This window comes from Tachyglossus aculeatus, chromosome 2 (assembly GCF_015852505.1).
Source record: "Tachyglossus aculeatus isolate mTacAcu1 chromosome 2, mTacAcu1.pri, whole genome shotgun sequence".
NCBI lineage: Eukaryota > Metazoa > Chordata > Mammalia > Monotremata > Tachyglossidae > Tachyglossus > Tachyglossus aculeatus.
In genome coordinates, this window is record NC_052067.1 from 48,342,076 (window position 1) to 48,355,085 (window position 13,010).

A 13,010-nucleotide genomic window follows, 5' to 3' on the forward strand; every position below is an offset into this window, starting at 1 on the left:
TGCTGTGGCAGGAGGTTAGGAGCGTTGTGGCGGTGAAGGAAGCGCTGTGGCAGGAGGTTAGAAGCACTGTGGCAGTGAAGGAAGCTCTGTGATGGTGTAAGAAGCGCTGTGGCAGGAGGTTAGGTGCACTGTGGCAGTGAAGGAAGCGCTGTGGCAGGAGGTTAGGAGCGTGGTGGTGTAAGAAGCACTGTGGTGGTGAAGGAAGCTCTGTGGCAGGAGGTTAGAATCGCTGTGGCGGTGAAGGAAGCGGTGTGGTGGTGCAGAGAATGCTGTGGCAGGAGGTTAGGAGCGCTGTGGCGGTGAAGGAAGCGCTGTGGCAGGAGGTTAGGAGCGCTGTGGCGGTGAAGGAAGTGCTGTTGTGGCGGTGAAGGAAGCGTTGTGGTAGGAGGTTAGGAGCGTTGTGGTGGTGAAGGAAGCACTGTGGTGGTGTAAGAAGCGCTGTGGCAGGAGGTTAGGAGCGTTGTGGTGGTGAAGGAAGCGCTGTGGCAGGAGGTTAGAAGTGTTGTGGCGGTGTAAGAAGCTCTGTGGCAGAAGGTTAGAAGTGCTGTGGCGGTAAAGGAAGCACTGTGATGGTGTAAGAAGCGCCGTGGCAGGAGGTTAGGAGCGCTGTGGCGGTGTAAGAAGCGCCGTGGCAGGAGGTTAGGAGCATTGTGGCCGTGTAAGAAGCGCCGTGGCAGGAGGTTAGGAGCGCTGTGGCGGTGTAAGAAGCGCCGTGGCAGGAGGTTAGGAGCATTGTGGCCGTGTAAGAAGCTCTGTGGCAAGAGGTTAGGAGCGTTGTGGCCGTGTAAGAAGCGCTGTGGCGGTGAAAGAAGCGCTGTGGTGGTGTAAGAAGCGCTGTGGCAGGAGGTTAGGAGTGCTGTGGCCGTGTAAGAAGCGCTGTGGCAGGAGGTTAGGAGCGCTGTGGCAGCAAGTCCTGTAGTTGGGTAGGGACCGTCTCTATATGTTGCCAACTTGTACTTCCCAAGCGCTTAGTACAGTGCTCCGCACACAGTAAGCGCTCAATTAAACACGACTGAATGAAGTCAGCAGCGCTGTGGCAAAGCTCGCTGCCCCTTCCTTTAATAATAATAATGGTATTTATTAAGGGCTTACTATGTGCAAAGCACTGTTCTAAGCGCTGATCAGGTTGCCCCTGGTGGGGCTCACAGTCTTCATCCCCATTTTCCAGATGAGGTATCTGAGGCCCAGAGAAGTGAAGTGACTTGCCCAAGGTCACACAGCTGACAAGTGGCGGAGCCGGGATTTGAACTCACGACCTCGGACTCCAAAGCCCGGGCTCTTTCCGCCGAGCCACGCTGCTTCTCTAATAATAATAACATAAGGAATAGGCTAGTTATGGTGCGCGAAGCGCTGGGCTGAGCATTGGGCTCAGTGCTCCGCACGTAGTCAGCGCTCATTCATTCATTCACTCATTCAGTCGTATTTATTGAGCGCTTACTGTGTGCACAGCACTGTACTAAGCACTTGGGAAGTACAAGTTGACAACATATAGAGACGGTCCCTACCCAACAGTGGGCTCACAGTCTCAAAGGGGGAGGCAGACAGTAAAACAAAACAGGTAGACAGGTGAAATATAATAATAATAATAATAATGGCATTTATTAAGCACTTACTATTTGCCAAGCACTGTTCCAGTGCTCCGCACATAGTCACTGCTCATTCATTCATTCATTCATTCAGTTGTATTTATTGAGCACTTACTGTGTGCAGAGCACTGTACTAAGCGCTTGGGAAGTACAAGTTGGCAACATATAGAGATGGTCCCTACCCAACAGCGAGCTCACAGTCTCAAAGGGGGAGGCAGACGGTAAAACAAAACAGGTAGACAGGTGAAATAATAATAATAATAATAATGGCATTTATTAAGCACTTACTATGTGCCAAGCACTGTTCTAAGCACTGGGGATGTAACAAGGTGATCAGGTTGGCCCACGGGGGGCTCACAGTCTTAATCCCCCATTTTCCAGAGGAGGTAACTGAGGCTCAGAGAAGTGAAGCGACTGCCCCAAGTCACCCAGCTGATAATTGGCGGAGTCAGAATTTGAACCCATGACCTCTGACTCCAGAGCCCGGGCTCTTTCCACGGAGCCACGCTGCTTCTCGATACCACTACCACCATCAAAGTACCGCTATTAATATTATCTCTGTCTCCCTCTTCTAAACTGTGAGCCCACTGTCGGGTAGGGACCGACTAGATGTCGCCAACTTGGACTTCCGAAGCGCTTAGTACAGTGCTCTGCACGCAGTAAGCGCTCAATAAATATGATTGAATGAATGAATTATCAATCATTAAAGCCGGAAAGGGTATAAAATGAGAATGGGATGGGGCATCTAGTACCGCCTCTGCGCCGTCAGGCCTGCTCCGGAGGCGAAATCTGGGGCAGAAAGTCCTTCCAGAGCGCTTAGTCCAGTGCTCCGCACATAGTCAGCACTCATTCATTCATTCATTCATTCAGTCGTATTTGTTGAGCGCTTATTGTGTGCAGAGCACTGTACTAAGCGCTTGGGAAATACAAATCAGCAACAGAGACGATCCCTACCCAACAACAGGCTCACAGTCTCAAAGGGGGAGGCAGACAGTAAAACAAATCAGGTAGACAGGTGAAATACCACTAGCACCATCAAAATACCACTATTAATATTATTATTAAAGCCGGAAAGGGTATAAAATGAGAATTTGCTAAAATGAGAATGGGATGGGGCATCTAGTACCGCCTCTGCGCCATCGGGCCCACTCCCGAGGCGAAACCCGGGGCTCCGTGGGGCAGAAAGTCCTTCCCAAGCGCTTAGTCCAGCGCTCCGCACATAGTCAGCGCTCATTCATTCATTCATTCATTCAGTCGTATTTATTGAGTGCTTACTGTGTGCACAGCACTGTACTAAGCGCTTGGGAAGTCCAAGTTGGCAACATGCAGAGACAGTCCCTACACAACAGCGGGCTCACAGTCGAGAAGGGGGAGACAGACGACAAAACGAAACATATTAACAAAATAAAATAAATAGAATAGTAAATATATCCAAGTAAAATAAATAGAATAATAAATCTGTACAATAAACAGAATAGTAAATATGTCTACGTAAAATAGAGTAATAAATCTGTACAAACATCTATACAGGTGTAAAGATGACTGAAAGAGTGAATACGAATGACCCGTCCTCTCCGTGTGAGCCCGTTGTTGGGTAGGGACTGTATATGTTGCCAACTTGTCCTTCCCAAGTGCTCAGTACAGTGCTCTGCACACAGTAAGCGCTCAATAAATACGATTTTTTTTTCCCAGCCTGGCAGAGGTCGGATCCGCCGCCCCCCTTGCCAGCCACGCCCGTTGACCGCCCCCCGGCCGGGCACGGTGCCCCCGGCCGGCCCCATCATCGTCATCATCAATGGTATTTATTGAGCGCTTACTATGTGCAGAGCGCTGTTCATTCATTCATTCAATCGTATTTATTGAGCGCTTACTGGGTGCAGAGCACTGTACTAAGCCACGCTGCTTCTCTAGCCCAACGCTTAGAACAGTGCCTGGTACATAGTAAGCACTTAACAAATACCATAAATAATGACTTGTACTTCCCAAGCGCTTAGTACAGTGCTCTGCACCCAGTAAGCACTCGATAAATACGATTCGATGAATGAATGAATTAAGAAGAAAAAAATGTGAGGGTGGTGTAAGACAGGGACTGATGTCCGTTTTGATAATCCCTGTCTATCCCACTCCATCAATCAGTGGTATTTATTAAGCTCTTACTGCGTGCGGAGTAAGCTCTTGGGAGAGTACATCACCGCAGAGTTCATTCATTCGTTCATTCGATCGTATTTATTGAGCGCTTACTGGGTGCAGAGCACCGTACTAAGCCGCGCTGCTTCTCTAGCCCAACGCTTAGAACAGTGCCTGGTACATCGTGAGCACTTAACAAATACCATAAATAATGACTTGTACTTCCCAAGCGCTTAGTACTAAGCGCTCAATAAATACGATTGGATGAATGAATGAATTAAGAAGAAAAAAATGTGAGAGTGGTGTAAGACAGGGACTGATGTCTGATTTGATAATCCCTGTCTATCCCACTCCATCAATCTGTGGTATTTATTAAGCTCTTACTGCATACGGAGCAAGCTCTTGGGAAAGTACATCACCACAGAGTTCATTCATTCGTTCATTCGATCGTATTTATTGAGCGCTTACTGGGTGCTGAGCACCGTACTGAGCCACGCTGCTTCTCTAGCCCAGTGCTTAGAACAGTGCCTGGTACATAGTGAGCACTTAACAAATACCATAAATAATGACTTGTACTTCCCAAGCGCTTAGTACTAAGCGCTCAATAAATACGATTGGATGAATGAATGAATTAAGAAGAAAAAAATGTGAGGGTGGTGTAAGACAGGGACTGATGTCCATTTTGATAATCCCTGTCTATCCCACTCCATCAATCTGTGGTATTTATTAAGCTCTTACTGCGTGCGGAGCAAGCTCTTGGGAAGGTACATCACCACAGAGTTCATTCATTCATTCATTCGATCGTATTTATTGAGCACTTACTGGGTACAGAGCACTGTACTAAGCCACGCTGCTTCTCTAGCCCAACGCTTAGAACAGTGCCTGGTACATAGTGAGCACTTAACAAATACCATAAATAATGACTTGTACTTCCCAAGCGCTTAGTACTAAGCGCTCAATAAATACAATTGGATGAATGAATGAATTAAGAAGAAAAAAATGTGAGGGTGGTGTAAGACAGGGACTGATATCCGATTTGATAATCCCTGTTTATCCCACTCCATCAATCAGTGGTATTTATTAAGCTCTTACTGCGTGCGGAGCAAGCTCTTGGGAAAGTACATCACCACAGAGTTCATTCATTCATTCGATCGTATTTATTGAGCGCTTACTGGGTGCCGAGCACCGTACTGAGCGCTTGGGAAGTCCGAGTGGGCAACGTCTAGAGACGGTCCCTACCCGACAGCGGGCTCGCGGTCTAGGAGTTGGGGGGGGGGGGGACGGAGACCAAAATTCAGTGACTATGTAGAAATCAAATAAATGGAGTAACGCTAAATTGGAAATCTTTTCAGTTGGAGGGAGCTGGATTCGAGGGAATAAGAGCCCGAGGAGCGGTCGCCTCCCCGTGAGAGGGCCGGCGCGACAGGCCCGGCCATGGGCGGGAGCCTGGGCTGCCACCGGGCCATCCCCCCGGACCCGTCGGACCCGCCGCCCGGCCGCAAGCTCAGCGCCGCCTGCCACTTCGGCCCCGTCCAGGTCAACCAGGAGCGGCTGAACATCAACGCGGCGTCGGAGGAGGAGCTGATGACCCTGCCCGGGGTCACCCGCGCCGTGGCCCGGGCCGTCGTCCAGTACCGCCGCCACATCGGCGGCTTCAAGAAGGTGGAGGACCTGGCGTTGGTCAGCGGCGTCGGGGCCGCCAGGCTGGAGCAGCTCAAGGTGGAGATCTGCGTCGGCGGGCGGGGCAGCCCGGCCCCGCCGGACGCGGCCCGCGGCGACCGGGGCCGCCCCGCGTGCCCGCTGGGCCCGGAGCACGTGGCCCGCGGCCGCCCGGCCCGCCAGCCCGGCCCGCCGGGGCCGCGGGGCGGCCGGCCCGTCCTGCGCCTGGCCACCTGGAACCTGCACCGCTGCTGCGCCCGGAAGGCCGGGAACCCCGGCGTCCGAGAGGTCGTCTGCATGACCCTGCTGGAGAACGGGTGAGCCCCCTTTCCCCTCTCCTCCTCCCCCCCCGCCCTACCTCCTTCCCCTCCCCACGGCACCTGTATATATGTTTATACAGCTTTATAAATCATAATAATAATAACGATGGCGTTTATTAAGCGCTTACTACGTGCCAAGCACTGTTCTAAGCGCTGGGGAGGTGACAAGGTGATCCGGTTGTCCCCCGGGGGGCTCACAGTTTTAATCCCCATTTTACAGATGAGGGAACTGAGGCACAGAGAAGTGAAGTTGACTTGCCCAGAGTCACACAGCTGACGGTTGGCGGAGGCGGGATTTGAACCCGTGACCTCTGACTCCAAAGCCCGTGTTCTTTCCACTGAGCCACGCTGCTTCTCTATATAAAATATAAAAATATAATAATAATAATAATAGTGATGGCATTTATTAAGCGCTTACTATGTGCAAAGCACTGTTCTAAGCTCTGGGGAGGTGACAAGGTGATCCGGTTGTCCCCCGGGGGGCTCACAGTTTTAATCCCCATTTTACAGATGAGGGAACTGAGGCCCAGAGAAGTGAAGTTGACTTGCCCAGAGTCACACAGCTGACGGTTGGCGGAGGCGGGATTTGAACCCATGACCTCTGACTCTAATGCCCGTGCTTTTTCCACTGAGCCACGCTGCTTCTCTATATAAAATATAAAAATATAATAATAATAATAATAGTGATGGCATTTATTAAGCGCTTACTATGTGCAAAGCACTGTTGTAAGCGCTGGGGAGGTGACACGGTGATCAGGTTGTCCCCCGAGGGCTCACAGTTTTAATCCCCATTTTACAGATGAGGGAACTGAGGCCCAGAGAAGTGAAGTTGACTTGCCCAGAGTCACACAGCCGACGGTTGGCGGAGCGGGATTTGAACCCGTGACCTCTGACTCTAAAGCCCGGGCTCTTTCCACTGAGCCACGCTGCTTCTCTATATAAAATATATAAATATGATAATAATAATAATAATGATAGCATCTATTAAGCGCTTACTATGTGCAAAGCACTGTTGTAAGCGCTGGGGAGGTGAAACGGTGATCAGGTTGTCCCCCGAGGGCTCACAGTTTTAATCCCCATTTTACAGATGAGGGAACTGAGGCACAGAGAATAATAATAATAATAATGATGGCGTTTATTAAGCGCTTACTATGTGCAGAGCACTGTTCTAAGCGCTGGGGAGGTGACGGGGTGATCAGGTTGTCCCCTGTGGGGCTCACAGTTTTAATCCCCATTTTACAGATGAGGGAACTGAGGACCAGAGAAGTGAAGTTGACTTGCCCAAAGTCACACAGCTGACGGTTGGCGGAGCTGGGATTTGAACCCGTGACCTCTGACTCTAATGCCCGTGCTCTTTCCACTGAGCCATGCTGCTTCTCTATATAAAATATAAAAATATGATAATAATAATAATAACGATAGCATTTATTAAGCGCTTACTATGTGCAAAGCACTGTTGTAAGCGCTGGGAGGTGACAAGGTGATCAGGTTGTCCCCCGGGGGGCTCACAGTTTTAATCCCCATTTTACAGATGAGGGAACTGAAGCACAGAGAATAATAATAATAATAATGATGGCATTTATTAAGCGCTTACTACGTACAAAGCACTGTTCTAAGCGCTGGGGAGGTGACAAGGTGATCCGGTTGTCCCCCGGGGGGCTCACAGTTTTAATCCCCATTTTACAGATGAGGGAACTGAGGCCCAGAGAAGTGAAGTTGACTTGCCCAGTCACACAGCTGACGGTTGGCGGAGTTGGGATTTGAACCCGTGACCTCTGATTCTAAAGCCCAGGCTCTTTCCACTGAGCCACGCTGCTTCTCTATATGAAATATAAAAATATAATAATAATAATAATGGCATTTATTAAGCTCTTACTACATGCAAAGCACTGTTCTAAGCACTGGGGAGGTGACGGGGTGATCAGGTTGTCCCCTGTGGGACTCACAGTTTTAATCCCCATTTGGCAGATGAGGTCACTGAGGCACAGAGAAGTGAAGTTGACTTGCCCAGAGTCACACAGCCGACGGTTGGTGGAGGCGGGATTTGAACCCGTGACCTCTGACTCTAATGCCCGTGCTCTTTCCACTGAGCCACGCTGCTTCTCTATATAAAATATAAAAATATAATAATAATAATAATGATAGCATTTATTAAGCGCTTACTATGTGCAAAGCACTGTTGTAAGCGCTGGGGAGGTGACACGGTGATCAGGTTGTCCCCCGAGGGCTCACAGTTTTAATCCCCATTTTACAGATGAGGGAACTGAGGCACAGAGAATAATAATAATAATAATGATGGCGTTTATTAAGCGCTTACTATGTGCAGAGCACTGTTCTAAGCGCTGGGGAGGTGACGGGGTGATCAGGTTGTCCCCTGTGGGGCTCACAGTTTTAATCCCCATTTTACAGATGAGGGAACTGAGGACCAGAGAAGTGAAGTTGACTTGCCCAAAGTCACACAGCTGACGGTTGGCGGAGCTGGGATTTGAACCCGTGACCTCTGACTCTAATGCCCGTGCTCTTTCCACTGAGCCATGCTGCTTCTCTATATAAAATATAAAAATATGATAATAATAATAACGATAGCATTTATTAAGCGCTTACTATGTGCAAAGCACTGTTGTAAGCGCTGGGAGGTGACAAGGTGATCAGGTTGTCCCCCGGGGGGCTCACAGTTTTAATCCCCATTTTACAGATGAGGGAACTGAGGCACAGAGAAGAATAATAATAATAATGATGGCATTTATTAAGCGCTTACTACGTACAAAGCACTGTTCTAAGCGCTGGGGAGGTGACAAGGTGATCCGGTTGTCCCCCAGGGGGCTCACAGTTTTAATCCCCATTTTACAGATGAGGGAACTGAGGCCCAGAGAAGTGAAGTTGACTTGCCCAGTCACACAGCTGACGGTTGGCGGAGTCGGGATTTGAACCCGTGACCTCTGATTCTAAAGCCCAGGCTCTTTCCACTGAGCCACGCTGCTTCTCTATATGAAATATAAAAATATAATGATAATAATAATGGCATTTATTAAGCTCTTACTACATGCAAAGCACTGTTCTAAGCGCTGGGGAGGTGACAAGGTGATCCGGTTGTCCCCCGGGGGGCTCACAGTTTTAATCCCCATTTGACAGATGAGGGAACTGAGGAACAGAGAAGTGAAGTTGACTTGCCCAGAGTCACACAGCCGACGGTTGGCGGAGTCGGGATTTGAACCCGTGACCTCTGACTCTAAAGCCCAGGCTCTTTCCACTGAGCCACGCTGCTTCTCTATATAAAATATAAAAATATGATAATAATAATAATAATGATAGCATTTATTAAGCGCTTACTACGTGCAAAGCACTGTTGTAAGCGCTGGGAGGTGACAAGGTGATCAGGTTGTCCCCCAGGGGGCTCACAGTTTTAATCCCCATTTTACAGATGAGGGAACTGAGGCACAGAGAAGAAGAATAATAATAATGATGGCATTTATTAAGCGCTTACTACGTACAAAGCACTGTTCTAAGCGCTGGGGAGGTGACAAGGTGATCCGGTTGTCCCCCGGGGGGCTCACAGTTTTAATCCCCATTTTACAGATGAGGGAACTGAGGCACAGAGAAGTGAAATGACTTGCCCAGAGTCACACAGCTGACGGTTGGCGGAGGCGGGATTTGAACCCATGACCTCTGACTCTAATGCCCGTGCTTTTTCCACTGAGCCACGCTGCTTCTCTATATAAAATATAAAAATAGAATAATAATAATAATGGCATTTATTAAGCACTTACTACGTGCAAAGCACTGTTCTAAGCGCTGGGGAGGTGACAAGGTGATCAGGTTGTCCCCCGGGGGGCTCACAGTTTTAATCCCCATTTTACAGATGAGGGAACTGAGGCCCAGAGAAGTGAAGTTGACTTGCCCAGAGTCACACAGCCGACGGTTGGTGGAGCCGGGATTTGAATCCGTGACCTCTGACTCCAAAGCCCGTGTTCTTTCCACTGAGCCACGCTCCTTCTCCATATAAAATATAAAATATAATAATAATAATGATAACAATGATGGCATTTATTAAGTACTTACTATGTGCAAAGCCCTGTTCTAAGTGCTGGGGAGGTGACAAGGTGATCAGGTTGTCCCCCGGGGGGCTCACAGTTTTAATCCCCATTTTACAGATGAGGGAACTGAGGCACAGAGAATAATAATAATAATAATGATGGCATTTACTAAGCACTTACTATGTGCAAAGCACTGTTCTAAGCGCTGGGGAGGTGACAGGGTGATCAGGTTATCCCCTGTGGGGCTCACAGTTTTAATCCCCATTTTGCAGATGAGGGAACTGAGGCCCAGAGAAGTGAAGTTGACTTGCCCAGAGTCACACAGCTGACGGTTGGCAGAGGCGGGATTTGAACCCGTGACCTCTGACTCTAAAGCCCGGGCTCTTTCCACTGAGCCACGCTGCTTCTCTATATAAAATATAAAAATAGAATAAGAATAATGATAATAATGATGGCATTTATTAAGCACTTACTATGTGCAAAGCCCTGTTCTAAGTGCTGGGGAGGTGACAAGGTGATCAGGTTGTCCCCCGGGGGGCTCACAGTTTTAATCCCCATTTTACAGATGAGGGAACTGAGGCACAGAGAAGTGAAGTTGACTTGCCCGAAGTCACACAGCTGATGGTTGGCGGAGGCGGGATTTGAACCCGTGACCTCTGACTCCAAAGTCCGTGTTCTTTCCAGTGAGCCACGCTGCTTTTCTATATAAAATATAAAAATATAATAATAATAATAACGATAGCATTTATTAAGTGCTTACTATGTGCAAAGCAGTACTGTAAGTGCTGGGGAGGTGACAAGGTGATCAGGTTGTCCCCTGGGGGCTCACAGTTTTAATCCCCATTTTACATATGTGGGAACTGAGGCACAGGGAATAATAATAATAATAATGATGGCATTTACTAAGCGCTTACTATGTGCAAAGCACTGTTCTAAGCGCTGGGGAGGTGACAAGGTGATCCGGTTGTCCCCTGGGGGGCTCACAGTTTTAATCCCTATTTTACAGATGAGGGAACTGAAGCACAGAGAAGTGAAGTGACTTGCCCAGAGTCACACAGCTGATGGTTGGTGGAGCCGGGATTTGAACCTGTGACCTCTGACTCCAAAGCCCATGTTCTTTCCACTGAGCCACGCTGCTTCTCTATATAAAATATATAAATATGATAAGAATAATAGTGATGGCATTTATTAAGCGCTTACTATGTGCAAAGCACTGTTCTAAGCGCTGGGGAGGTGACAAGGTGATCAGGTTGTCCCCCGGGGGGGTTAACAGTTTTAATCCCCATTTTACAGATGAGGGAACTGAGGCACAGAGAAGTGAAGTGACTTGCCCGGAGTCACACAGCTGACAGTTGGTGGAGCTGGGATTTGAACCAGTGACCTCTGACTCCAAAGCCCGAGCTCTATATTTTTATATAATATATTATATATATTCATTCAATCATATTTATTGAGCACTTACTGTGTGCAGAGCACTGTACTAAGCGCTTGGGAAGTACAAGTCGGCAACATAATATATATTATACTATATATTGTATATATATTATATATCACATCATTATATATTATATTAAGAGAAGCAGTGTGGCTTAATGGAAAGAGCATGGGCTTTGGGCTTTGGAGTCAGCGGTCATGTGTTCGAATCCCAGCTCTACCAATTGTCAGCTGTGTGACTTTGGGCAAGTCACTTCATTTTCTTGACTGTGAGCCCACTGTTGGGTAGGGACTGTCTCTATATGTTGCCAACTTGGACTTCCCAAGCGCTTAGTACAGTGCTCCGCACACAGTAAGCGCTCAATAAATACGATTGAATGAATGAATGAATTCTCTGGGCCTCAGTTCCCTCATCTGGAAAATGGGGATTAAGACTGGGAGCCCCACGTGGGACAACCTGATGACCTTGTAACCTCCCCAGTGCTTAGAACAGTGTTTTGCACATAGTAAGCACTTAATAAATGCCATTATTATATATATATATACATATATGTATATATATATATATATATATATATATATAAAAGCGCTGGGGAGGTTACAGTAATAATAATATATAATAATGATAGCATTTATTAAGCGTTTACTATGTGCAAAGCACTGTTCAAAGCACTGGGGAGGTTACAATAATAATAATGATAGCATTTATTAGGCACTTACTATGTGCAAAGCGCTGTTCTAAGCACTGGGGAGGTTACAATAGTAATAATAATAATGAAAGCATTTATTAAGCGCCTACTATGCGCAAAGCACTGTTCTAAGCACTGAGGAGGTTGCAATAATAATAATAATGATAGCATTTATTAAGCGCTTACTATGTGCAAAGCACTGTTCTAAGCGCTGGGGAGCTTACAATAATAATAATAATAATAATGATAGCATTTATTAAGTGCTTACTATGTGCAAAGCACTGTTCTAAGTGCTGGGGAGGTTACAATAATAATAATAATAATGATAGCATTTTTAAGCACTTACTCTGTGCAAAGCACTGTTCTAAGCGCTGGGGAGGTTACAATAATAATAATGATAGCATTTATTAGGCGCTTACTATGTGCAAAGCACTGTTCTAAGCGCTGGGGAGCTTACAATAATAATAATAATAATAATAATGATAGCATTTATTAAGTGCTTACTATGTGCAAAGCACTGTTCTAAGCTCTGGGGAGGTTGCAATAATAATAATAATGATAATAATGATAGCATTTATTAAGCGCTTACTATGTGCAAAGCACTGTTCTAAGAGCTGGGGAGGTTATAATAATAATAATGATAGCATTTATTAGGTGCTTATTATGTGCAAAGAACTGTTCTAAGAGCTGGGGAGCTTACAATAATAATAATAATAATAATAATAATGATAGCATTTATTAAGCGCTTACTATGTGCAAAGCAGTGTTCTAAGCGCTGGGGAGGTTGCAATAATAATAATAATAATGATAGCATTTATTAGGCACTTGCTATGTGCAAAGCACTGTTCTAAGCGCTGGGGAGGTTACAATAATAAGAATAATAATAATGATAGCATTTATTAAGTGCTTAATATGTGCAAAGCACTGTTCTAAGCGTGGGGAGGTTACAATAATAAGAATAATGATAGCATTTATTAAGCGCTTACTATGTCCTAAGCACTGTTCTAAGCGCTGGGGAGGTTACAAGGTGATCAGGTTGTCCCACGGGGGGCTCGGTACAGTAGCCTCGGATAAATGCGTGCTCTGGGGGCGTCTTCCTAACCCGGAAAGGGGCGGCCTTTTATCATCCGCTTTAGGGAATTAGCGTGGCTCGGTGGAAAA

General features: G+C 47.0%; 1 protein-coding gene across 1 annotated transcript in view; it reads left to right on the forward strand.

The window, feature by feature from the left end:
* Positions 1 to 5,147: 5,147 nt before the first annotated feature.
* The window catches only part of EEPD1 (endonuclease/exonuclease/phosphatase family domain containing 1), a 153,249-nt gene continuing 145,386 nt past the window's right edge, over positions 5,148 to 13,010 (forward strand). The window contains exon 1 of the mRNA XM_038762007.1: positions 5,148 to 5,689. Coding sequence (XP_038617935.1) covers positions 5,148 to 5,689 — 542 coding nt within the window. The remainder of the gene's footprint in view (positions 5,690 to 13,010) is intronic.